Source organism: Clytia hemisphaerica, unplaced genomic scaffold (genome assembly GCF_902728285.1).
Source record: "Clytia hemisphaerica strain Z4C2 unplaced genomic scaffold, Clytia hemisphaerica genome assembly, whole genome shotgun sequence".
Lineage (NCBI taxonomy): Eukaryota > Metazoa > Cnidaria > Hydrozoa > Leptothecata > Clytiidae > Clytia > Clytia hemisphaerica.
This window is the reverse complement of record NW_027104489.1, coordinates 1,132,172-1,160,122: the sequence shown is the minus strand read 5'-3', so window position 1 is coordinate 1,160,122 and position 27,951 is coordinate 1,132,172. Positions and strand designations below refer to the sequence as shown.

Below are 27,951 nucleotides of genomic sequence, written 5' to 3'. Positions count from 1 at the left end.
ATAAAAACAATATTCCTCACCTGTGCCATAGAAGACTCAAAAACTGCATCAACAAAACAAAACCATAAATGAAGAGGAAAGCAACAGCTGCAAAGTCTGATCCAAGAACGTTCAATTTGTCACCTTGCGACATGACAGTAATCATAAAGGCAAGCCATAATACGTTAGCCACAGTGAGTACCATCAAACATGTATCTCTGAGGTCGCCCAACTTGTTGACCAAATCACCTTAAAAATGTCAAAAAGAAAATGTATCAGACTTACTAGTGTCCTTCTTTATGAGTAATTCATGATATGCACCATTACAATGTCTTCTGACATTACATCATGGACCCAATAGCTGATTGTATTGACTGATTTTACGTCATTTGCAACCAATCAGCTGTTGGGTCTGTGGAATATATTGCAATGGTGCATATCATGAATAAAGAAGTTTAAATCAGTTTAGACAAAACATTTCAAAGAAAGTTTTTTAACACGTTCAACAAGTTTTCAGCAAAGATCTCTTTAAGCAGGGCTAATGGAGGATGATTAGAGAAATCAAGGAAGAAGCATAAATTCTTTTTAATAGACAAACTTGCCTAGATTCCAGTGGATAAAATTTATTGAAAATTTGATGATAGTAGTACGAAACCAAAAAACGAATATCGGAAAAACTAAAAACATACCTGATTGGTTAAAAGCGGCTTGTTCAGGTAACAAACAAATTTCACGCAACTCATTCCAAAATTCATACTCTTCACCCCCGTCAGCGTTATCTGTCTTCAATTGACGCACTGGCTCCGCCATCACCGCCTTCCTCGCTTCACGAATCTTTGTTTGAGCTAAGAAATGAGAAAAGGATAATAAAACCTACTTCCTTATGGCCAAGACTTAGATATCAAAACTCTTAGAACTGTAGCCAAAGGTAATTTAGGCATCAATAGACGATGCTATCTTCCGTTTAGAGGGTCAGTAAACGCGGGAAAATATATAAGCACAAAGTCAGGGCGTCAGGGCGGTTTAAGAATAGTGGCGGTAGAGTTTTGGAACAAAACTTACAATAATAATAATAATAATAATAATAACATATGTTTTAAGTGGCATGCTCCGAAAAATTCAAAAGCTTTTAGGCAGCTGGAGAATTGTTTCCACGAAGGGCCACTGTGAACAGAACAAGAACGAATACGGAAACTGAAACAAGAACGATAGGCAACAAAGAATGACTTCACGAATATTTAAAAAAAAAAGAAAAAAAGATATACATATTATATACTAATCTCTGTATGATTATTACTTACACTGTAAACACCTCCGCCACTGTTTACTCTGCCCCGAACTAAACTCGTTTTCAAATTTATCCCGCCTCCTGAATTATTCTAGGGAGGGGACTTAGAAAAAGAAAATTAGAAAGAATTTAGTGGCATATGTATAAAAAGAAGAAAAAAATCAAAAATTTTGAACGGGGACCCTTTTCAGGACCCTTTTCAGGGTCCCCCCGGTCCCCATTTCTGCAGGGTACTCAGCGCGACCCCGGACCAAAAATAGCCTAACACCAACTTTCTTAAAGCATAGTCATGTAGCATATCAAATTATCAGAAATTTTATGCTGATTCCAAAAAAACATTAGTAGTAGGGGTCAGAAATAAAGCTTAAAAAAGTTATGACCAGATCTTGGACCGGATTTTGAGTAAATTGCATAATACACGGGTTTCGAATTAAATCTGGCGCGAGAGAAAAAATCAAGTAAATAAAAGGAGCGATAAGGGGAAATGCCTTATAAAAGGTTGATAGATTTCCTTTCTTCTCTTTTGAAAGCCAGGTGTTCATTCAAAAGATGTTTTTCTATTTTAAATTCAATAAAAGAAATATGATTAAACGATTGACTTTTTATTTTAATGTTTTTTGTTTTCATAATGATCATAATGACCCATAAAGTCTGTCAAAATGGAAAAATGAGCTAAAATTGCTTGATACACGGCCAATTTTCGTTCTGTTTACTTGATATTTTTCGTGCAAATTTACATGGGATCAAAGCTAAAGCTAAGCAAAAATTTAATTCGAAACCCGTGTATTCGCAAAAAATTCGAATAGAATCTTGATTATGACTAACATTTCATGTAGTTAGTAGTTAAACTTTGGTATAATTCTCGTTGATTGAATGTAACTGTTTTCATGCTATGAAGACCTTTTCTGGTTTATTTAAGTTTTCTTTAGAGCAGAAGGATTATGAATGTAGACAATGATGGTGAAGCTGAGGTACTTCGAACAAGAGCAAAATATGTTTTATCAAGCCAGAAGTTGCCAAGTAAAAAATCAAAACAAACACAGAGAAATAAAAAGCATCACAAACTGCCACATGAGTGGACAGATGAATGTAAAGATTGTAATACCTGTGTTAAGTTTGAGATGTTGGAAAGATAACCTTTGGGTGTTCTACTAAATGTCAAGAAAGCGTCGGAATATCTACTCACCACTAAGATGGTCAATACAGGAAAGAGTAAGAATTTTGAAAAAACTGTTGAAAAGGGTGTTGTATTGCAATGGATTTCTTGCAATGTTTATCCAAAGAACTATTGAACAGTGGAGCACGATATTGAAAGATTTTTATTACAATTTTATCTTGAAGTAATGAAAATTATTGTTTCAATACTGACAGTTTCATGTTTTTTCAAACAATCCTCACTTGAAAATAAACTTTTTTTTTAAACTAGAGTTCCGTTGCTCTTACAAAAAAATAACATTGCAGGGTCTTCTAGGGTCTTGTAGCGATTTCAAGTTTCTCCGCGAGACAAAGTGAGCATTTCAGTGACGAACGGTTGAACGGTGGGCACTGTCGGATGGTTTTCCATGCGAATTTTGGCGATGGGTTTTTACGTTTAAACCTCCAAACTTCTTTTGACAATTCCATCTCTTTTTCGTAGGGGTGGTTTGCGAAAGAAGACTTGTAGTTTGCGAAACGTTTTTTGAAAGCAGGTTCAGCAAGTCCGATATAAAACTTCTCGTCGTAATCTGGTTCTTCCTCGCATGTCACCGTAGCTTGGTATACTGATCGCTCAACTAAACACGTTCCGTTCAGGGGCTTTTACCCTGCAGTTACACATTTATAAATAATTAAAATAATACATAAATAGTTATGAATCATTGAAAAAAAGAAGCACTTCGAAGAAACCAGATGATTACTGGCCTACATTTGAGAAGTACAGCTTAAAGAATTGTTTGACATTATTGGTAAGATTTCTCTTTGATTATTGAATAGTCAATTGCTAGGGCAAATTCTCTCCTAGGACTGACAAGTGATATCCAATTAAATTTTTTGCAATTTTTGTTTAGGTATACAAGTTGAATTCAATCCATAGACCATGATTATGACACCTTTAAAGTTTACATTTGCAGGATGCAGAATGAGGAGGCAGAATGGCAAGAGGTTGAGTTCAAGGGGGGTTATCAAAATGGGTTAAAAATATATTTTGAAGGCGCCAGATTAGCTACCAGTATCTCAATGGCAAGTCTTAAGAGCATCCTCAGTGAATTGGAAAGTAAAAAAAAGAGGGTCTATCAGTGAAACTGGTACAAAACCCTTCTAGTGGGATTTGTTTTTGGTTATTGTAAAATGTCCGGTCATTTTGCCACATTTTTACACCCAGGTTGTTTCCTGAAGCCTTACCCTTTCTTTTGAACCTTTAAATAAATTTAGTACCAATCAATGACTGTACCCTACAATTCCTTTTCAAATGAAAAGTAAACTTTAAAGGTGCCATAAATCATGGTCTATGGATTGAACTCAACTTGTATACCTAAACAAAAATTGCCAAAAATTGAATTGGATATCACTGTCAGTCCTAGGAGAGAATTTGCCCTAGCAATTGACTATTCAATAATCAAAGAGAAATCTTACCAATAATGTCAAACAATTTTTTTAATCCAAAGGTTATCTTTCCAACATCTCAAACTTAACACAGGTATTACAATCTTTACATTCATCTGTCCACTCATGTGGCAGTTTGTGATGCTTTTTATTTCTCTGTGTTTGTTTTGATTTTTTACTTGGCAATTTCTGGCTTGATAAAATATATTTTGCTCTTGTTTGAAGTACCTCAGCTTCACCATCATTGTCTACATTCATAATCCTTCTGCTATAAAGAAAACTTAAATAAACCAGAAAAGGTCTTCATATCATGAAAATAGTTACATTCAAACAACCAGAATTATGCCAAAGTTTAACTACTAACTACATGAAATTTTAGTCATAATCAAGATTCTATTCGAATTTCTTGCGAATTATGCAATTTACTCAAAATCCGGTCCAAGATATGGTCATAACTTATTTTAGCTTTATTTCTGACACCTACTACTAATGTTTTTGGAATCAGCATAAAATTTCTGATAATTTGATATGCCACATGACTATGTTTTAAGAAAGTTGGTGTTAGGCTATTTTTGGTCCGGGGTCGCGCTGAGTACCCCGCAGAAATGGGACCCGGGGGGACCCTGAAAAGTCCCCGGTCAAAATTTTTGATCTTTTTCTTCTTTTTATATAATTTGGCAGCTTTTGTGCATATGCCACTAATTGTTTTTTTCTAAGTCCCCTCCCTAATTATTCCCTTTTTCAGTGATGTGTAGACAATAGGATCGTCTAAGGCATTAATGACGTGACGTGACGTGACGGGGTTTCAAACTCTTATTTTGTGTATAAGAAAGATTTAATTAAAACATCCATGATTCTAAAATAAATTAATTCATAATCCAAAATTCTGTCTACAAACCCATTAGAAATTGAAGAAGCTTAGTTCAACTTTTTAAGTAAAATAAAAAATTCGAGGAGCACGAGGTTAGACCATCAAAACAAAATAAATATCTGAATATCAACCAAGTGTTGTAACTGATCGGTATAAAATTTGACAGTAAAACATTCGCCGATAAAAATGACGAAATTCTTTCCTAACGAATTTTTATTTTGTCGTCGAATTTTTTGACCGACACAGTTTCTACCGATAAGGTGACAATCGAATGCTCATTTGTATCTATTTCAACGAAAACTGAAAATGAACTCACATTTGGTAGGGTATTGAAGCACGGATGTGGCTGCTTTGATTCTCTTCAAATGACCTTCTTTAGATATCCCAAAGATGGTGGTAATATTCTCTGACGTCATATACTTGATATCTGCTAGGTCACGTGGTTCAGTGTAAGAAGATTCGTAAAATTTGGGCCAGTATTCTTCCAATGCTAAGTTGATCAACCATTCCTCCACGCTTTCCTATTATAGAAAGAGAAGGATTCAAACGTTAGAGATTCGAATTAGATAAAGTCAAGGGTCCAGTCTGGAAAATAAAAAGTCTAGGGGGTTTGGTTTTTCGGGGGGTCAGTAAAGTAGGGTGGAAAATCCAGTAAAATGAGGTTAAAAAATATGAGAAAAAGAAATCCAAGGGGGTCCTGAAAAATTGAAAATAAAATCTCAGGTGGGTCATATCCCCCTGGCTGACACCCTGCCTAAGGTTGCTCTTGGGATTCGAACACAATCCGTTGCGGTGCAAATCTGTGATCGAAACCTTCACACTACCAACCGGCAATAAGAAATGTAATTGGCTGTAATATCTAAAAAAAGTTTTAATCCATCTTCAGGAATTGTTCCATTATAAGGAGCAACCAATTCACACAAAACACAGAAGACAACCTCATTTTTTCAAAATCAGTTAATGTGATGTTTCTAGGTCGATGAAACAATAACCTCTACTTGCAAGCTCCTCTTGTCGATCACTCCCGGACAACTAACCACAAGGACAACGCGGCAAAAATAATTGACTGTTTTATGAAGATGATATTACCGAAAATTTGGAAAAATTGAGCTGTCACGTTGATAGGATGGAGCTCTTATTCATCTTTCATTTTATGGGACCAAAACATATTGGCAATCGACTTACTGGGACATCAGAGAACATGTCTTCTGGTGGCAAACTATCAATGAAAAACATCAGGCGCTTTCGATGACCACGATTTTCGATTCCAAGGTCCCGTAAATCCTGTCATTGAAGAAAAAAGGAGATGATGAATATACATATCTATATAAAGAATAGATCCTTTTTTATAAGCAACGGGAAAATCGGGTCGAGGCTCGATATGCTTAGCAAAATCTCATTTTCAGCCTTAATTTATGCTTATTTATATGCTTGTTGATTTTTTTTGGGTTCATGGAAATTTCGAATTTTTAAGTAGAAACATTGATTCGGCTCAAAAAATTACTAAGAAAGCTAAAACAGCTTTGAAAGTAATCCTAAAATGGTCAGCCTTTTAGAAAAGCTGCACAAGTTTTTTTTGCATTTCAGCTTGGAGGTATGCTTAGCATTATGCTTATTTTTTACCGAGTTTGAGCCGAAGTATGCTTATAAACGTTATGCTTACAAAAAAGAAGAGTGTACAACAAACAAAACAGGTCAATGACGTCATGTACAGTGACGGCCGAATCTCAAGGAGCCAATTCTTCTCGCAGAATGCCAAACAGATTTTTTTTACTAAAAGTTATGACCAATTAAATATACCCTAAATATCAGACTCCTCGAGTATACTCGTAGTTAATATCTTTCCAACTATGCGTTGGTGCAATTACAGTAACACAATTTAAGACTTACAGAGGCATATTCAAAATGCTCATCAAACAAGAGTATTACCAACATTTACAACAACAATCACAAAAGAACAGTGGTTTTTCTTACTTTTTCTTTGATGTTTCCAGCAATAAAAGCAACAGTATCATAACCTTGTTGCTTGAAATTTGGTGCATAATTCTAAAATAGAAATATAGAGAGAAGGGATAAATCGACTTTTACAGAAGATTTCATTCGACATTCCCGGTGGGAATTCCCGTTAAGGGGTGGGATTCACCAGGGGGGAATTCTCCGGATACCTGAAATGTCTAAGGAACCACAGGGGAAATATGAAAGATCAAGCTTAGATCTAGTTTTTTGTGTTTCTTAGGTCAGGGTTTTCAATAAGCAATTCAATTGTTGCAATGGCAATCGTTTAAACACCCCTGTCCTACAGCCCCGGTGGGACTTCTTCCCAGAGCAGTGATAAAATGGCGATGGAAATTGTATTGATCAAATGTATAATACTATAAGGAGGTTAGATATAAGATTGAGTAAGTAAAAGTCCTAATCAGCCTAAGAAAGTCCAATGGAGATGGTTTTGGTTTTCGAATGGGGATAATATCAAAGTCAACTTCTAATTAAGTGAATCTTAAGTGAAATCCTAGGGTATTTATTTTCTATAAATTACATAAATTTTATAAAGCATTTGTCTGTTTTTTTTGGGACAAATGCTTAAATAAAATTTATATAAACATTATATAAACAGTATATAAACTACAAACTTCGAATTTATGAAGAGCTGTTTTCATTATCTGGCAGCAACGTAATTTGTACCTTGAATTCAGCAGGTAGCCATTCATCGACAGTGGTGGCAGCATTGAGTTTGGGAAGACTTTTGGAGAATCGAACGTGTCCATGGTCACCAGGGAATCTGAAGCTGGAATTACTTCCACTGCTTGATCGCAATCTTTTCTCTTTCTCGTCAAGCATTTCTGAAAAGTTGAAAATTTTTAAAGGATAATCAGATGGTTTGAAATATTTGCCTGTAAATTATTGGCAATGGTTATGAGCGAAGCCTCCATATCTTTTTCTTTGATTTTTTTCTCGAAAAAGCCAGTTTCCCATCACAAAGGAACGATAGTCGATCATCATTCGGGCTCTACCTTCCAGATTGACAGGTGTAAATTTAGTACTGCATCGAGTGCAAGATAAAGATATAATGTTATGTCGATGTTGACTAGGAAATCTGTTTGACAATTTTAGGTTTTAAAAAGAAATACCGTATGATTTCGAATAAACGCCCACTTTTTTAAAAAAACCCTCGAATAAACGCCCCTCCTTGGAGGAAAGATTTTTAAAGAACGCCCACTCGAATAAACCAAAATATCAAAATAAAGACCCAATTCTAATCCAATGGAGCTTTTAAAATAATAAACTACTCACCGATACTTGGGAATCGTTTCAAAGATCCTGCTTTCTTCATTGCAGATTTTTTCGGTTTGAGTTTTTCTTTTTTCAAAAGAGGTTTGTTTGCGTCATCAACTTCTTCTCCGTCTTCTTCAATGTCTACCAAAAGTTTTTCGGTGCCGTCAGTTTCGTCCAAATCTTCACTTGATGTGTCATCGTCCGTCTAAAAGAAAATAAGTGAGTTTATTTATCATTCTACAACGGAGACGGTTTTAGTATTTTGATTTGATTTGATTCTGGTTAATTGAAGGCTGCACGCATCCCCTTTGATATGCTTTGATATAAGAGATGCTCATTGATTTTAGAAAATTTTTTTTCCTTAAAAGGCTCATTCAAATTGTATTTCTTCTCTCATATTAGTTTTAGTCAAAGTATGTCTTAAACAAAGGCTGCAACTTTTGATAGAATTCGAACTAGAAAGCGGTTTTGTCTGTTGAAAAGTTATTCAGGAGTGGAGTATATAATCAGAAATTCAATTGGAACTAGAAAGTTTACAAGACGGGTCAAAAGCTTGTAGAAAATTAAAAAACAAACTAATCTTTAAGTTAAAAATTCACCTCCTCTCCACCGTTTCCTTCACCTTCCTCGGTTACCACTCTCGTTTCTTGTTGGGCGGCGGGCGCTTTCTCACGTAAGTTGGGTGGTACACAACACCAACAGAAATACTTGAAATAGCCCGCTAGTTTCTCATACCAAGTCATATCGGCCGTTTCTACGGCGCTTGCTGTTTTTCCTTCACGCGTTCCTACGAGAAAAATATTTCAAATTGTTAAAGGGTTAAGATAGAATGTTTATAGTAGTAGTAAACAAATAATACCGGATGTTTACAAAAATTGGGCCATTCCATTTTATAACCATACAGACGAACATTTCCAGGGGTTAATCAGGGAAGAATTTCCAGAAGGTCTAAAGAAGTGTTTTTTCGTGTTTCTAGGGGGTAAAAAGCTATTCTTAAACTTTCCAGAGGGTAAAGGACTGATATTAGTTCGTCCACTCTCACTTTAAGTCATGGAAATAATTTCTCCAGTTTCTTTTTTGCAAATTTTGCTATTTTCCAGGGGACATCCACACATTTCAAAGAAATTCGTTTTGACTTGAAAATGTTCGTCCACTCCCCTGCATGGAATTTTTTTGCAACAGTCCATTATACAAGTTTGAATTGAGATACTGTGAAAAGGAGTGATGTCATATTGGTTTAAGGCGTCAGTGCAACAAATCATGGAGTCGCGGTTCGAGTCCCCACTATAGATTCTTCCAATGTTCTTGATAATAAAACTAACATATACGAAAGCTCTCCTATGGTGGAGAGTCCATTTTGATTTTTCATTTCTAATTGATTAGTACACTAAAAAACGGCCGGTACTAAAAAATACACGAACGTTCAAAAAGCACGTGTCCTAGTATTTATTCAAAATCTGGAGCTAGTATATTCGCAGGTGCTTTTTAGTTTATACAGAGTTTATATATCTAAACCTACCCTTGCGTAAATAAATACCAAATAAAACTCATAACTCACCCCAACTCCTGTCTGTCAAGTTTGCCACAGAGTAGATGGTCAATAGTAAATAACCAGACGGTAAACAGAGTAGATACCAAAATCCATGAATAATGCTCAACCCTTCAAATCCATGCAACATGGCCGTCATAAAGAAAATACCTAAAGTAAAGATGGATAAATAAAATGGAAAAGTTTTTTAACAGATAAACTGAACGTTAAAACGTATTCACATCTAACTCTCGAGCTCGAACGGCGAGACTAATTTGTTCGAATTAGAGAGAGATTCGAATAATAGAAAAAGCATTTCACAAAAGGTTTCCCCTTGACGGGGACTGAGAATTAATTCGAATTATAGAAAGATTCGAATAATAGAAGTTGGAATTATTGAAGAAGGAATTAAAGCCAGTTAATTAGCCTGTATCATTGATAGGCTTTTCTGAAAATCCGGAAATTCCAGGAGGGTAATTTCCAATAAGGTATAGCCGAAGGCTAGAGTCAAATAGCCTATGTAGGATTTCAGATCGCATATTTCCTGTATAAATTGCACGGCCTACGTGGATTTTAATAAACGCTTGTTTGAAAGTAACAGGTAACCAGGATTCGCAAAATGTAAAATACGAAAACAAAGCAAATACTAGATTCAATCTGCCATCCGAAATGATGCAAAATTATAAGGGATCGATTTTTGCTTTGCCTCGGAAAGGTTGAAGATTCCAGTGTAAGTGTAACGGTGGAAATTTCAGCAAATTTTTTGGCTCTAAGTGTTGAAATTTAGAGAACAATGCACTGCACGGGTATAAATTTCACCGATTTTATGCTGCACTATAATGGTACGATTCTAAATCCACACACACCGCCAGTGTGTTTGCCACCACTTCTCTTACTCAATAGATAACTAAAATCATGGTGAAAATTTATTGAGAATTTAGCTTATTTCCTCGTTTTTCGAAATTTGGAGTTCGGGCGAGAAAGCCGCTTTTGGGCTAATTGATAAATTTATTCGAGTATTTCAATTCGGGAGGGGTTTATAGACTTCCATGCTATATTCTGAGCCTTGTTAGACCATTCTTGAACTTTTGGATCCTTAGATCCTAAGCTCTTAAGTAATTTAGAGCGCTTCCAAATCGTTTGTGGTTATAAGATTCCGTACAGGAATTTCCCTTTTTTCTTAAATGATACGACTATGATTGTACACTGATCGTAAAAAGCTTTTTTGATGAAGTACTTAGTTTTTATAATAAAAATTGAACATACCTAACAAAATAAATAAATACCACGTGGGCGGGGTAAACATCCACTTGTAGGTATCGTACACAACCGGCGCTTTTGTGGTGGTTACAGTTCCGTTATGCCATCCAGGCGTTTCTGTGGTGGGCGGTTTCACAGTGGGCGGATCGATATAACGCCCCACATCTTCTACAGTCTGAAAGATTAAATAATTTAAAAATGTAAGTCATCACTTTTGAAGATTTAGCCTGTCCTAGTCTTTGCTCGTTCCCAGACCCCAAAAAAATAAAAATTTTAAAGTCGAACATCTCAAGGAATTCTCAGTAATCAAACTCAAGTAATTGTCATTTTTGAATAGCGAACCAATATGCAAACATCTTTATCGTGGTCAGCCTTTCTTAATATATCTAACATAAAATTTAAAAGAGTATATCCTAGAAAGTGCGAGCGCAAACGCAAACCAAATCGGGAAATCAAACCGGAAAGATCGGAAAATCGAACCAGACTATCGCGATTAATCGGATTTACGCACAATTACAAATGAAAAACACTGATTTTAAGAAACTCCTTGACCGGAGTTTAATTAAATTAAAGCCAACCTGTAAAATCATTCCAACAAACACAATAGCCATGATGATTGCGAAAACGAAAGTGAGAAATTTGGCCCATTTGAGTTGAGTATTTTGCGAGCAGAACAAACAAACAATGGTGAATACTGTTGTCATTATCACCATGGCAATTAGAGCACCAACCAAACTGATGCTTTCTTCGTAGGCGTATGAAAGACCACCAGCAATAACGAGAAGAACAGTAGCTGGCCTGAAACGGTGAATATAAAGATATTAGAATATTCGTTTTTTGAGGTTATTAAACAATACAGCTCTCACAGTGGAGTCTCTGTAACTCAAATACGCACCGAACGAACCCATTGTTAACTGAATGAAGGGACTAGAAAACTTGTGCAAGTTAAGGAAATATTCGAGTTAAAGAGACTACTATATTAACTCTTAACAGAGCGTTTTAGGAGACTGATGTTGATTCTGTCAAAGTCATCGAATGTTGACGTCATTCCCCCCGGGTAACTCTGAACCAGTCTCCCCTAGCTTCAAGGGTATATAGGTGTATTAGATTACTCCTCACTCCTACTTATAGCATCTGAGCGTTTTCCTCAACTGGCGCAGTTTCTTTAAGTCCACAGACCCTGGCAAACCTAATTGATAGGTGATGCTGGAGATAATCAGAACCCCAGAACGACTCCGCAATTAACAGTAACAGCTTGTGTAAATTTCGTGACCTTATTCTTGCGAACCTGAGCATTTTTAAGACGTCTTTTAAGTTAATCGACCATTCCGATTGTTAAACTACTACCATTGGTTACATACCCGATGATACTTGAGATCAGCAAGACCACTTGATAAATAATAAAGGGCATTGAGATGGCATCATTATTTTTACGAATCTCTGCATGTCTTTGTAACACAATGACTGAATTAGCGAACGTAGATGGACCCCATCGTCTGCGCTGTTTGAAAAACTCGTCAAATTCTTCAGGACAATAAGTACTATCTTCAGAAGTAGCACAATACTCAAGTTTCCATCCTGATTCAACTAACAGTGTACAAAACCATCGATCCTCACCTAAAAGATGAAATAACTTGTTAAATCAAAATAGGTTTAGGACAGAAACCGAGCGATCTCTTAAAATAGCTCTTTCTTCCCTCTCTAGAATATTCAATAAAAAATTGAGTCTCCATAACTCAAACAGGACACAAGGGGATAAAAATTTGTTCGAGTTGAGGAAATTTCGAGTTATGGAATAAGATATATGAGAGATCGCTAACTGAAGGAACACTTAGGAAAACTTATTTAAATTTAAGGAGACATTCGAGTTAAAGTGACTCTACTGTATTTGGTATGATAGGCAAGGCACTTGAAATTGTTAGTCTTTTGTTTGGTATTAATTTTAACTATTGTATAAGGCTACGAAAGGCTGTCTTTATAGTAAAGTAAGGAAGGAAGGTTTTTCGATAAATAACTAGCGGGAGCCTTCTATCAGGAGACAATATATAAAAGTGCAGTCGGAGTCTAGCTTCAACTCAAACCTCTACAGCTCCAATGTCTCCTTAACTCGAATAAGTTTTCTTGTCTCTTCAGTTAACAATACCTCGTAAACCAATCTCCATAACTCTACAATATTTGAAATTCCCTTAACTCGAACAAGTTTGTGTCCCCCATGTGTGTTCGAGTTATGGAGACTCAACTGTACCTTAAAATCTTTGAATTGTGGATGAATATAAAACAAACAAATCCTCCATGTCGTAAGTTTATTGTGGCCTGGATCACAAAATTAACGTTTGGCTACGTTTAATGTTTTCTCCACTGTATTTACTAGCACCCTCTGATTACGCATACTTTAGGCGTACAAACTTTCGCGAGCAGAAACTTTCGCGATGTTCGCGTATTTTAGCCCTTTTCGCGAAAGTATAAATGTCTTTGAAAATTCTTAACGGGGCAATTCGCGAAAGTTAATGCTCGCGAAAAATTCTCCAAAAAATTGGAAATCCTTAAAACCTCGAAATCGTAATAAAATGTCAAATTTTCGGCATATTATCATCCTTTAATGCCTTTTTAAAGTCGAAGAGCAACCGTCTTTATCGGATTTAATGAATAATTTTCACTTTTAAGGCAGTTTTTAAATTCAAAACCTTGCTCGCGAAAGTTTGTACTCCTAAAGTAATCTGAAGGAATAAAATCCTTACCCATGTCTTTGATCAAAAAGTCCATAGCGCAATCAACACCTGTTGCGTATTGAGGTAGTACGTCACGAATAGCACGTGCACGGTACACGCTAAAACAACCAGGTGAACACAACACTGACCCCATAACATGATTTGCAACCTACAGATAAAATGATATGAGAAAAATGTGAATTTCATAGAGTAAGATAGATAGATAGAGTCGATAATTTACGTGGACAGCCCAGTAATCTAGGATTTTTAGACAATCTTTCGATTGTTTTCACGGGGTCCACTGCCAGCCGGCCACGCTATCTATGAACTGAACAGAACGTTGGAAGGAGAGCCCCTGGTTTAAGACGTTGACGCCCTAGACCACTTGGCCATCGCGAGGACAAAAGTTTATTTACAGGCCTGACCGGCCATTGAAATTTGAAAATGAAAATTAACACCAGATATGGCAGATTGTTGCCGATACTAAAAACATAAATTGTGGAGTCTAAAACACCCGATTTCTGTGGGAAATAGAAAATACTCACATTATGGTGAAAATAAGCGCTAAGAACATAAATATAATAAACTCCCGGGCTATTCTAGGTGCTGCCGTCGAAAACATTACGTCATGAATATCATGAATAAAGCAGTGAATTTTATAACAGATTTCGTCATTCAAAAAAAATCAAATTGAAATCATAATACCTTCAACAACCAATGACCAATTGCATAATCGAATATTTGATACCAAACCATAGGTCCTGAACCCATCGGGTGAGTGCGTCCACATACAGCTCCCACTCTAGGGTTTCTGCTCATCAAATCCATCAAAGCCATGACGTCAGTTGGTGCAAATCTGACGTCAGCATCAGTGGCCAGGATATAGGTTAAATCGTCTTTCGCTGAAAATGCAAATGGTGGATAAGTAAGTAACAAAACAAAAGAACTGAACTGAACTGGTTTCTAAATGCCGTCATCAAAATAAATTTTTATTAGCAAATTTCAAGTCTAAAGATTGATCTTCACGCATATAGAACGTCTATAGAGAATTATCATTTGTATTTATGACCTTAGGGATTCATTTCAATTATACATTTTTTTAAACAATTAATCAATCCAAATTTTTCAACATAAAATCATAGCATTTGTCAATTTTCATTTGATAGCTGACCATTCCATAAAGATGAAACTTGAAGTACTATAATTAAAATTTGGTATTTCTTCTACACTGGATAGTAAGTAATCATTATAATAAAATTTCCTTTTTCGCCCTTTTTATACCGAAATTGGTGCTCCCACAAAAAGAAATTTTCGGCTGCCGTTAGTATTGATTTGGAGAGTAATTCAAAAACTTGAGACATGATAAAATATAGATCTTTACTTGTACATGTATCCGCAGAGTCCATAGAATGCTCAAAGAACTGAAGTTCTGACCTAGACGATCCTATCGTCTACACAAGATCACTAAAAAGGGAATAGTTTAGGAGAGGCGTGATAAATTCGGGTGGAGTAAGCAGTGGCGGAGATGTTTACAGTGTTTACAGTGTTTTGTTCCAAAACTCTACCGCCACTTTTTTCCCGTAAACCGCCCTGACGCCCTAACTCTTTCTCGCATTTACTTTAAACGGACGATAGCATCGTCTAGTTCTGACCGTAATACATCTCTTACTTATAAAGAGTATAGAATTTTGCATGTCCATGTTATCCCTGCAGTCCTTAGAACGTTTCAATCAAGGTTCCGATGATCGAGACGATATTTTAAGTGAAAAGATAGCTATAGCTCGAGCACCTCACTAAAAACCGGGATTTTTCATCTCGTTTCTTAGTGAGTTCCACTTTGACGATTTTCGAAAAATAGAAGCCTTTCAAGTGCTTTGACGCAAATTCGATTATTTATTATCAAAACATTGAATTCATTTGTGAGTTTGGTTTTGAGAAGAAAACATTTTCTAAAAATTAAACCTAAAATATTGTGATTTAACAGCAGCTGCATTTTCTTTTTATGACTATTAAGCAGTTATTGGACAAAGTCGAATCCAATCTGCAAAAATTTTGGGGGTGCAAGAATAGATATTGGATATCTTTTCTCTTAGCTTATGAGATTGCGTCCTAATAAGTGGTTTATTATAAAAATAAGATTTTTGAATATTATTCAGAATAAAAAAACCAGAAAGAGTTTAAAATCTGGGATATCGGAAAGAAATCTTCAAGAAAGCATCGTGATACAACCAAAGTCTTTCGTGTCATAAGCAGAACTTACTTTCTTCTTCGCATTTATACAAATTTATTCCGTCTCGCAGTCTGAAGTGGTGCTAGACAAGGTCGAAAAATCCTGAAGAAAAGACTACCGCAGTCAAGGTAGCGTGAGAGTGAGGGCGAACGTGTACCTCGAAGAAAAGACGCCCGCAGTCAAGGGTGCAGAGGGTCAGTTGGACTGACAGGCTCGAATATTAAGCCCGAAGAAAAATCCTCTGCGGCCAGGAGGTAGACGCGTCTCGCCGAACGAGTGAAGAGTCTAGAATACACCACACTTTACCCTGTCTTGCCTCAGAAATGGCGACAGGATGTGAAAAAGACGAGGTCCGTGACCAATCGACACCTGGTCCAGGCCTTAAGATAAGTGAAAATACGAAGAATCTTGCTTGTTCCTCGACAAAGACGATACAACCAGCGAAATCGTTCTTTCAGCTATTTTCCGAAGCAATAGCGAAACCTCGACCGCAGGAACAAGAAGTATCACCAAACAACAAGAACCTCCCCTTATCCCAACCAAGACAAAATCATTCAGAAACCTACTCATGTGATGTATGTGGGAAAGTATTTCAAAACAAGGGTGGAAGGACGAGACATAGAAACAAATGTGTCAAAAAGCAAGAAGACATTCCAGCGCCAACGACAATTTCACTATCAGAAAAAGTGACGTCAGAAAACCCAACCAACAATGACGTAAACGAGAATGTAAAAGCTACCCATGATGCGGAACTCAACCCATCCAACACGAATGAGCTTAACAACGAACCACAATTATGGGGTCCACACACAATCGAAGATCTATCACAAATTCTCAGCGCAACATACAACGAAACAACCAAATGGAAGAAAAATTTGTTCAACCTCCCCAGTGGTGCTGCTGGCAAGCGCTTTGTAGAAGAATGCACCCGCTTGATCAATGAATGGAACAACAAATCTACTTTATCGAACATCGCTCTCAAAGCTCTGTTTATCATGCCCTGTCTTTTGCTACAAAAACCTTCCAAGTCATCGAAATCCAAAGATCACATCAAATTTTTGGACCGACGACTGAATCTTTGGGAGCAGGGTGATTTTGACGAGCTGACAAGAGAATGCAGAGCTATCCAAAATCGAATTCTCAGCTCCACCATCAAGAAGATATCCACGATCAAAAAACGATTTAGTGATCTGATGTTCCTTGGTAAAGTCAACGCTGCATTAAAACTCTTGTCAAATGAAAGCTCGACTGGTCTGGTTCCGATCAATGACCAGATCATCAACACACTTCAAGAGAAGCACCCACAAGCACAACCCAAATTTGACGATCTTCTTCTTGAAGGTCCAGTGGTCGATGTTCATCCCCTAACATTTCATGTGATTGACGCAGAACTGATTCAGAAGATGGCGGCTAAAACAAAAGGGTCATCGGGGCCCTCTCAACTTGACTCAAGCATGTGGCATCGATTGTTGCTTTCAAAAAGTTTTGGTGACCGCTCACACGATCTGGCGAAAGCTATCGCCAAAATGGCCATCACGATGTGCACCGAAAAATGTGATAAAGAGAATGGCCGTGACATGGAGGCTTTTCTTTCGTGCACTCTCGTACCACTCAACAAGAATCCAGGTGTACGTCCCATTGGCATCGGTGAAGTACTTAGAAGGATTGTTGGGAAATCAATAACAACAATTTTAAAGAAAGACATTCAAGATGCTGCTGGAAACCTACAACTATGTGCAGGACAACTCGGAGGTTGCGAGACTGCTGTTCATGCAATGGCTGATATCTACAACGACGTTGAAACTGAAGCTGTTCTTCTGGTGGATGCAAGCAACGCGTTCAACAGCATTAATCGTGCCGTCATGATCCAGAACATAAAGATAATTTGTCCACATCTAGCATTGTTTGTTGAAAACTGCTATCGCCATGAAATTCGATTATTTGTAATTGGTGGCGTCGAGCTGAAATCCACTGAAGGTACCACACAAGGTGATCCCATTGCAATGGCTTTATACGGTCTAAGTTTGTTACCACTAACAACTCATCTCAAGAAGAAATCAGCTCGAATCAAACAAGTAGCATATGCAGATGATCTTACACAGAGCTGGCAAGATTAATGCCCTGAAAGCTTGGTGGGGGATGTTCTATCTGAAGTCGGTCCAAATATCGGATATTACCCGAAATCTTCCAAGTCGTGGTTGATAGTCAAACCAGAATATGAAGAGTATGCTAGAAGCGTCTTCGCAACAACTTCTATCAAAGTGACTGTCAAAGGACGAAAACATCTCGGCGCCTTGATCGGGAATGCAGCTTTCCGCAAGGATTACATCGAAGCGAAAGTTGCAGAATGGGTCAAAGAGCTTACTCTTTTGGCGACGATAGCATGTTCACAACCACAAGCTGCGTATGTGTCATTCGTAGTTGGATATCGCCAAAAATTTAACTACATATTCCGTACGGTCAAAGACCTCGACGAATACCTGATACCACTCGAAAACGTCATCAGATTCCACTTGATTCCCGCCTTCTGCGATGGAAGACAATGCAATGATACTGAACGTCGCTTGATGGCTTTGCCGACGAAATTCGGGGGACTTGGTATCATAAATGTAATAGAAGAAGCGAAATTCCAACACGAAACGAGTCTAAGTGCGACGGCCGAATTACGAGATCGTGTCGTAAAACAAAGTGAAGAGCCCGTTGATTATACAAATTCAATTTCCATAATCAAATCAAGAAAACACCAACGACTAAAGGACTATGAGAAAACTCTTCGGGAAATTGAGCCTTCTTTACCATCCATTGAGCGCAAAGCACTGGAAATTGCTCAATGTCCGGGTGCTTCATCGTGGCTGACGACTCTTCCTTTGAGGGAAGAAAATTTCATATTGAACAAGCAAGAATTCTTCGATGCGATTTTCATGCGGTACGGTTGGCAGATGAGGAGACTACCGGTCAAATGTGCATGTCAAGCATCCTTCTCCATCGAACATGCACTTTCTTGTCACCTCGGTGGTTACGTCATTCATCGTCACAACAACATCCGTGATGCGTTGGCGATGATGTTGAAAGAAGTTGCACATGATGTGAAAATTGAACCCGCATTATTGGAACTCACAAGAACTGATAGTGCTGATTTTAAGAAATCCGCTATTTGTGGTAATGAGGCAAGGGCCGATGTTAGTGGTAACGGTTTTTGGACACGGTTTCAGAGAGCATTCTTTGATGTTAAGGTTTCAAACCTTCTAGCTCCGAGTTATCGTGAAAAATCCGTTTCAACTACATTAGCAAGCTTTGAGAAGCAGAAGAAAAGAGCTTATAACCAACGAATCCAGGAAATTGAGAGAGGGACTTTCACACCATTGACTTTTGGTGCTACTGGCGGAACTTCCCGTGAATGTTCGATATTTCTAAATAGACTTTCTGAGAAAATCTCAGAGAAGCAAAATTGCATGAAGAGTGTCGTGATCGCCGGGATTCGACGCAAGATTTCCTTCATCTTGATCCGATCAGTTGTTGCTTGTCTGAGAGGTGAACGTGCGAGTCGCACATTTACCCCAGACCAAGTAGCACTGAAAGATCAAAAGCTGAACGAAGTCTTGTCGTCTTTCCGTGAGTGAGGTTGTGAGGTGTGATATTTAAAAAATATTTTCATTTTTATTTATTTATTTAAAGACAATTAACTTTTGTAACACAAAAGACCCGTGCCGGGACTGGCTCCGGTAATAGTATATACTATATATAGCAAATTTGTTCTGAAGAATTCTCTCAACATTATAATTAAAAAAAAAAAAAATATTGTGATTTTAATTATTTTGCTACTGCAGGAGCTTCGAAAGTTAAAAGTGACGTCAAAAAATCGAATATTAAGAGCCCGAAAACCCGGGCTCAAAACATTCGAAAAAGTTGGAAAGTGGAATAGACGTTAATTGCGTAAAAAAACGCGGGCGAGGTCTAGTATAGGCTAAGATAGCTAGTAATCTTATGAATTTTAAAAAGCTCTTCATATGGATTCACAGAGTCGACAGTTAGCCAGCAGAACAATGAAAGAAGTGGGGATTCAGACCAGCTCCTCATCCTACCTTTTGGTGCCTGACTTGTAGACTTTGCCGTAGCTCCTGCTATACTTATCATAACGATTCTTCAAAAACATTAAGTTTTTAAGTTTCCTTGTGCTAGAAAAGGTCCCTTTCTCCATGAATACATTTTTTTCTTTTATAAGAATAACGTTTATAAAGATCCACCTCCTCCGTTTATAAAGATATACAGGCTCAGTCTTTGGTACCTAAACAATGGCTCTATTGTTTGAGAACAATAGAATGCTAAGCATAATGTGAGCCTGATATGGGGTAAACACTTGCTTATAAAAAGAAAACAACATGTAAATGTGGTAAATCGAAATTTCCGAAAATATAAATATAAAACAAATGAAAAAAGAGACGGAAGACGAATGATAAGTAATAGGGAATATAATTTCAGCCCAAAGCACATACATTTATCTTGTTTGAAATCCAAAACATATATGACATATACATCACTTGACTCCATCTTTTCTTTGATTTCACCTAAAAGATAATTGGATCATTTTTAAAGGATTTGCGGACTCTAACCGCATGATTTCTTAGGAAAACGGTTAAAAATACTCACAAAATGGTGAAATTATGAACATGTGTGAAACATTTTTAGGCTTAAAACCTAAAAAGTTAAGAACATCCGAAGGCTTCAAAATTTTAAGATGTGTGTATTAAAGTGTATTAGAATAAACCATTAACCATTATAACAAAAATGTTATAATCTCCATGGAGATGACAATTGTCATTCTATACCTTCATTTTGTCTTTCAAATGAAGAACGAACGGCATTCCATTAGGCAGAGCCCATTTTAACTGCATCCCATATGGTGTTTCAAGTTTAAATGCTTTGGCTGAAATGAAATTAGAATTATCTCCGTGTTAAGCAGACAGACATGAGAGACTTAAATGTCCATTCATTAAATCTCTTTAACACAAACCACTCTAACCTGAATATTTCGTTAACTAGAACAGGTTTTATGGTCCCATCAGTCAAAAATGCCTCGTAAACCTTTAATATATTTTCTCTGTTTGTAAAAAAAACGTCACCGCCAAAATATGACTTCAGCAAAGATACAAACTTAGAGGATAACACGTTTTTTTTATAAGAATACATTTTATAAAAATGTCCATGATGAAAATGGCCAAATAATTAAGAATATGGTAAGAATATCACCATCATGGAATTTAGCAACTGAAGCTAAGCATGCCAATTTTAATGCATTTTAACCTGTAGATTGCCAATTTCGATCGTATAAACCTAAGAATACCGTAAGAATATTTTTGGATGATTTTCACCAAAAAGTTAAGAATATCCATGATGAAATGAAAAAACACCATTCTTATAAAAAAAGCATGTATAAAATGGTTTGGTTATTCAAAGAGTTATGAGATATTTTTCACAGAAATCAGCTTACGGACGAGAGAAGGAAATTTATATTTCACCTGGTTCAATACCCATTGTGTCTTTGACCAATGACAATAGTTGTAAAGCATATAATTTGACAACGTCGCCTTTATAAACATAAAAACAATTGAATCAAAATAAACAAACAAATTCCATAAAAAAGTAAATCAGATGACAAAGATTTTGGTATTATTTCAGCAGGGTAATCCAGGAAAATAGAGAAAACATCCGAAAAATGTTTGTGCCTTTTTAAATAAGGAGAGGGTGAAATCTTATTTCAAAAACGGAATATTTCAAAATAGCTCAAAAGAACTCACCCCTTGCACCATCATCAAAGAAGATATGTGCTTCAAACTGTCGACCACATTCTTTACGAGCCATGTCCACTTTGGATAATGATTCCAACAGCTGTTCCATTTCATAATCAGCTTCGTGATACATTGTTGTGCAAATGTATATACAACTATTTCGAACAATTTCATGGTAATTCACAAAATGTTCATCAACGACTTCATTCTTTCGGTTCAACAACATATGTTGTTCTAACAGACAACCTAAGAAGAAAAGATATCACCAGACACAATAAACAAAAAATTTTTTTGTAAGGGGAAAAACAACAAGCAATAAAATGATGCATAGTGTGTCTAAAAAAACATCATATAAATCTTATACCTAAATGGATTTTTATGGCCTAATTTTTATTTCATTTTTTCCGGACACAGTTTAAACGGTTTCCGGTTGACATATCTACTAAATTTTTGTGAACAGCTTCAAGTACATACTGGAAGAGTGCAGTTTTAAATAATACAGTGAACAATATTAACCTTCATGCTTCATGAGATCAAAAAAATTTAAGCTGGTATTATTACACAGGTTTATTAGAATTGTATTAAAAATACTATTTAAAGAGCTAACTCGTACCATTATAAGTTGGAAGCCAAAACAAGAGTTCTTCGCCAGCCATCAAAAATTGTTGTGATTTCCAAAACTGGAAACTGTACGAGAAGATTTGTGAAAGCCAAAGTAAAAGTCCAAGACCCAGCGTTTCATAATCGTCTCCTTTATAATTATGACATGGCTCCAAAGTAAGCCAATCGCAAACCTGGTTCACTGAGACTGCAAGAGATAATGGTGTTGCCAGGAGTAATGGAAAAACAAAACAAACCTTTTGTAGGTTCATTGTGCATGCTAGACCGCACATGACGTAACCTATAAAGCTACTGGCAATTTGCAGGGCGAATAAGGTGTACAAAGTACTATTGATGCTGAGATAACTATGTCCTCTTTTGAAAGCGGTAAATGGGTTCGTGTCATCTGTAATATGAAACAAGGCAGCCAAACCAAAAGAGATAAGAAAAATCAAGAAAATTTTGTAGAGTGAGCATATGAGAGTCATTTTAATTCGTGATGATTTTACACGAATGTTGTCGACAGGCGCTGCATTCATTTCTTCTTCTTCTGTAACTTGTTGCGGATTGGTTTGACGCTTAAAGATAGTTGGTGACCATGCCAACGAGATGCAAAGCATGAATAATGGGATGGTAATACGATCGGTCATCGATTCAGTCTAAAATGAAAGAAATGAAAAAGTCAGTTTTTCTAAAATGTTTTTCTCTGTCATTTTTTATGTATATTCTCAAATTTCTTTAACGAATCAAATCCTTCTTGTGTATTTGACACAATTTATGGTAGAAACCTCATTTGAAATTATACTTATTTTTCTTCCACTTCACATAACATTTTCGGAAATCACCCATTGAATATTCATTTCCAGCTTCCAGACACTAGTTGAGGGGGAGGATCCAATTTGGATTCTTTTTAGTAAGAAAACTAATTAACTTAATGAGAATAACCATTGTTTATTGTTAATGACAGTAAAGATATTTACCAGATACATAATATAGCCGAATCCACCAGCAGCAAAAATACCAGCAATGAAATATAGTATTGATTGACATAAATGTCGCCTCTTTGCTGCTTTTTCTTTCACTCTTTGTTTTTCACTTTCATAAGGTGCATAAACAGCCCCATCATCAGTGGTAGGTTTCTTGCTTAGTTTTCTACATTCCATAAGAAAGCCAAGTAATATTGGGAAGATGAATATACCGTTCATGTATAAGACAGTTCTACCAAAATTCTGTGATGTTGCAATTAGTATGAAAGCAAAAGAACTCAATCCAATGATTTCGAAGGTAGAGCCAGTTATTCCCTGTCAAAAGAAGAAAGAAATGTTTGGCACTGGACCTAGAATAGTTAGGTTTAGGCAGTTTTATTGTACTAAATATACAATTTTTCAAGAATTATGACATCACTACTAGGTTAGAAAGCATTGATTGGGCCCATGCTCAATGTTTTCATTGAAAAATTATTGACAAATTATTGATAAAAAATAATTAACATTGACTGTCAATCAATTTTCTTGAAAACTAAAAGAATATTTTGGCTGTCAATATTTACAGTCAAGTACCATGGCATTGACTGTTCATTACTTATATTGACAGCTGGCAACAAAACAATCAACAGTCAATACAAAGGATTCGTACAAAAGAAAGTATTGATGGTGAATGTAAGCAATTTGTTGTCAATAATTTTCAATTGACGGTCGATAAAAACTGTTGAAAGTTAATACAAAACTTGCTGACATTCAATGAAAAAACATTGAACATGGGCCTAATCAATGTTTTTTGACCTTAGTGATGTCATCTGAAAAAATACAAGAAATAATGTCGGGCGGGCATTTTCTAGGCAAAGTGAACTAATTTGCTTTACCTTTCCAAAATTAAAAATAAGGCATCATTCTCAAAATTAAAATTATGTTAGACTTTTTCAGCTTTTTAAAAAATTAGTTCTTGGCAGAATCAGTCTCCTTAATAATAAAGTATTCGCATAGTGTCTCCCCCCATGGATTCAGGGGGGATGGTTTTTTTGAGGCCAAAAGGACGTATGGCGGGAGGAAAGAATTTTTTTTTGAAACCAGGGTGGGGAAAAACGAGGGGGATGGAAACTGAAATTTTCATTCTAGGCATAGGAAGGAAAACTCACCAAAAGCAATTCAAAATTGAAAAACATCTGGTTTTATGAGATAATGTTGTGATCAAGAATATTAAGACCATAGAAGATTTGAGTAGATATATAACTTATCTTTTTAGGGAAAACAATAAGCGCTAAATTCATCAAATTACAGCTTTTTATGCTTGAGGGGGGGGGGTAAAAAATTTTGGAGGCAGGGTTGGGGCAAATTTAGGTGGAGAATTTTCATTCTAGGCATGAGGGAAAGAGACCCTGAAGGACACTGATGATTAATGATATGCACCATTGCAATGTGTTCTGGCATTACATCATAGACCCAATAGCGGATTGGTTGCAAGTGACGTAAAATAAGTCAATACATCACTTTCAACCAATCAGCTGTTGGGGCCGTGGAAGACATTGCAATGGTGCATATCATGAATAGAACAATATAGATGATCATACTTACATATATGACTGATTTACATGTAGGTAATGGTTCTGATGCAGAGAATGCAGCCTTGAAAAATGTACGTACGAAACTGATAATATTTGGTACCAGTAAGATGTAAATCATCATAACAAAAGCAATGTCAGAATTACAGCCTCCAGCATCACAAGTTTTATCTTCACCACTGAAATTAGCAGGTCTCATGAACTGACCTATTGAGATGACGGTGACTTTACTGGTAACTAGTGAAGCAGTTGTTAATAAAAACATGATCACTGTAGCAATCCATTTGATTACAGACATACCAATTGTTGTTTGTTTACCAGTTTTCAGTTTCTTATCATTTTGTTGTATTTGATCAATTTTTGAAGTTCTTTTACAGTGAATTTCTCAGGTTGCTTGTCACCCATTCTCTCTGTGAGGTTTGCTAAAAAGTTTGTGGAATCCATCTCTTTCACCAATGGATCGATATTATTATGAATATTACTTTGAGCCAAACATAGCTCAGAAATCCTAAAAAAGATTATCAAAATGGTAACAAGTTGTATTGTTGTAAAAACTGTTACAATGTACAGTAAACCTTAAAACCTTAAAACAGAATATTCAACTTTTGAAAGAACTGGTGATAAATTAATGAGAAAAATAAAATTCTTGGTGCGCATAGTTTTAGACTGGTTCTAAAACAAACCAACAAAATCCAGTCAGTCAGTATAATATGGCCAAATGCTCTATGTATTGCTAAAGTGTAGGAAAATACAGTAAGAATTTAAATCTGTTTTTAATGAATTTCTTGCAAACTTCTAAGAAGTAACTTGATATCATCGAATTTTTCCAACTACAAATTAGGGTAGAATTTGTTACTGGACACTGAAAGTTTAAGAGTAATGGATCAACATCAAAAAATACCAATCCAATTTTATAATCATAGCCATATAGAAACCAGCCCTCTTCACATGAAGAGCCGTTTTTTCCTGAACTTCCTGAACTACCTAATTAAAGCTAAAACAAGGGGATTTTCAATAGAAACGATCAGAACACTTTGGAATCAGAGAAGCGCTTTTTCTATTTCTTTCCATTTCTCTGGTTGAAGCCCCATAAATGAGTCTGAGATGCCAATAAAATGTGTAAAACAAATCAAAATGGGTGCGAATCATAACTATAGACAGATTTTTACTGTCAGACTTGTAATAGACCAATTAAGCTAAATTCAGTTAGTTACTACCGTAGATTCGTCTATTATCGACGGGAAAATAGGTTAAAGTTGATAGGATAGAGTTGCTTGTGGGTGTGGCTCTTATGCCCATGTCTTAAGCGTGCCAATTATTTTGATCACATGACTTGAAGCATAATATAAATAAAGTTGTAGAATTCCAATGGCGGACACGAGAAATTTAGCACGTGTCTAATGTGTTGTTGTGCAAAATTTAAAAGAATTTAAAGAATTTTTGAATGTTCTAGCTTGATGGGGGAACTTGTTTGATAAGAATTATATCAAGTAATTAAAGTTGATCCTAATAATTCTAGTTATAAGAATAATACCACATAATTTAAGTTGGTCTTAATATTGAAATAATCAAAATCTCCCCAATAAGCCCTCGTACATATCATAGTCGCTGAGATTATCGTACGCAGATGCTCTTTGAAATTTATCAATTGCTACGCACCGACTGAGGAAAGTACTGAATCTTCTAAAGACAGCTTTTATAGACTACTGAGAAAACAATTTGAATTGACAAATAAGAAAAATAAAATTCTTTGTATTGGGGATTTTAATGCAACGAGCTCGGCTTCCTGGTCCAATACATCTCTACATAAAAGTACTGTTATCGAAAACCTTACCCTAAATGACAATGGTTCATCAACTCTTCAACAACAAAACACTATCTGTATTGAACACCTGATTCACACACAAACAGTGCTGTCGTATTACATGGCATTCACCGGACGAAAAGACCAAGAAAGTGGACAACTTTATCCTTTCCTACAGCTGGCTGACGTCAATATACCACCAATTGTCGTGTTTATAACTCTTTTGACTTTGACAGTGACCGCAGACTCGTTATAGCTACCCTGAATACTCCCTCTTCCCAGAAAGCAAGATATACTGCATGAAAGAAATCACCTGATAAATCAAAAATCGGTTTCTCTTCTATTAATGATGAAATGATTAAAAATTTGTTCCATGAGAAGATGTCAAACTCACTAAATGATATTGAAAATTATAAAGTGAATACTAACTTGATTAAACATTTTGTTGATTCTGTGCAAGCAAACAGAAGCAAAGGCAGAATCTACTTTCCCAAAACAAACAAAAATCCAAACATTTCAACCGTGGCACAATGATGAAAAACTTTTCGACCAAAAATCTGAACTGATTAATTCAAATGCTGACCAAAAACTGATCACAGCTATTCGTAAAAAGATTAATAGTATGCGAGCTAGATGTTTGCAAAATGTACACTTCAGACAGGAAGCTGAAAAATAAACACCTTGGCAGTTAATAGACAACTTGACAAACTCTTTTGTCGTGCTCACAGCCAAGAGACCACCTTGAAACCAAAAGATAATGAATCATTTTCAAACCCACTTCAATCCAAATGATCCATCAAAAGATTCTTCCCCAGATGAACTACACAGTAATTTACCAACATTTGTTACAGTATTAAGGATTTACAAAAACTCTATGATTGAAGAAATCCAAAAGTATCTGCAAGCACTTAAACCAAATATACAATAACATAGAACCTGAGTTACTTCGCCATTGCAACACTCTGATAATGCTTGAAGTTATACACATGATTCTTGATTTATGGAACAATTTAGATCTTCCAAATGTGTGGGGCAACTCACAGTTAAAAACACTTTGGAAAGGGAAGGGATTCAAAAGAGATCCAACAAACTAAAATTGTGGCATTAGCATCGGATCAACTGCAAATTAATCATAAGTATATCATCCTATGAAATCTTGGTACCAAACACAACTTTCTGACGAGCAATATGGTTTTCACCCTAATCGTGGAACAACAGATGGTAATTATGCAATTAAAAGAACGCAGTAAATTCGCAAATCGAAAGCAACAACCATTATATTTTCTCTTTATTGACCTCAGTGCAGCATTTGATCATATTCTAGGAAAGTGGCTCTTCAAATCCATCAATTTATGATCATCTCCATTTTCATAATTTTGAGAAAGTTTCAAAAAATGCAAAGCTGTGACTCCATTTCTTGGAGTTACGGCTTTCTTTTTCCAAAAAAGGCTGTCTTGATGCATCAAGAATACATTATTGCAAGGCTG

General features: G+C 36.2%; 1 protein-coding gene across 1 annotated transcript; it reads right to left on the bottom strand.

The window, feature by feature from the left end:
• LOC136821555 (uncharacterized) lies at positions 1 to 25,170 on the bottom strand. Its single transcript, XM_067077781.1, has 21 exons — positions 24,674 to 25,170; positions 23,084 to 23,404; positions 22,117 to 22,762; positions 21,513 to 21,749; positions 21,234 to 21,302; positions 20,544 to 20,641; positions 20,207 to 20,282; positions 14,193 to 14,389; positions 13,518 to 13,656; positions 12,141 to 12,396; positions 11,358 to 11,577; positions 10,786 to 10,954; positions 9,550 to 9,690; positions 8,591 to 8,778; positions 8,010 to 8,196; positions 7,401 to 7,558; positions 6,693 to 6,764; positions 5,904 to 6,002; positions 5,035 to 5,239; positions 669 to 824; positions 1 to 228 (listed from the first exon to the last, which is right to left on the bottom strand). The coding sequence occupies exons 1-21, from the start codon at positions 24,956 to 24,958 to the stop codon at positions 17 to 19; spliced, it is 4,131 nt and encodes a 1,376-aa protein (XP_066933882.1). The 5' UTR covers positions 24,959 to 25,170; the 3' UTR covers positions 1 to 16.
• Positions 25,171 to 27,951: the final 2,781 nt, after the last annotated feature.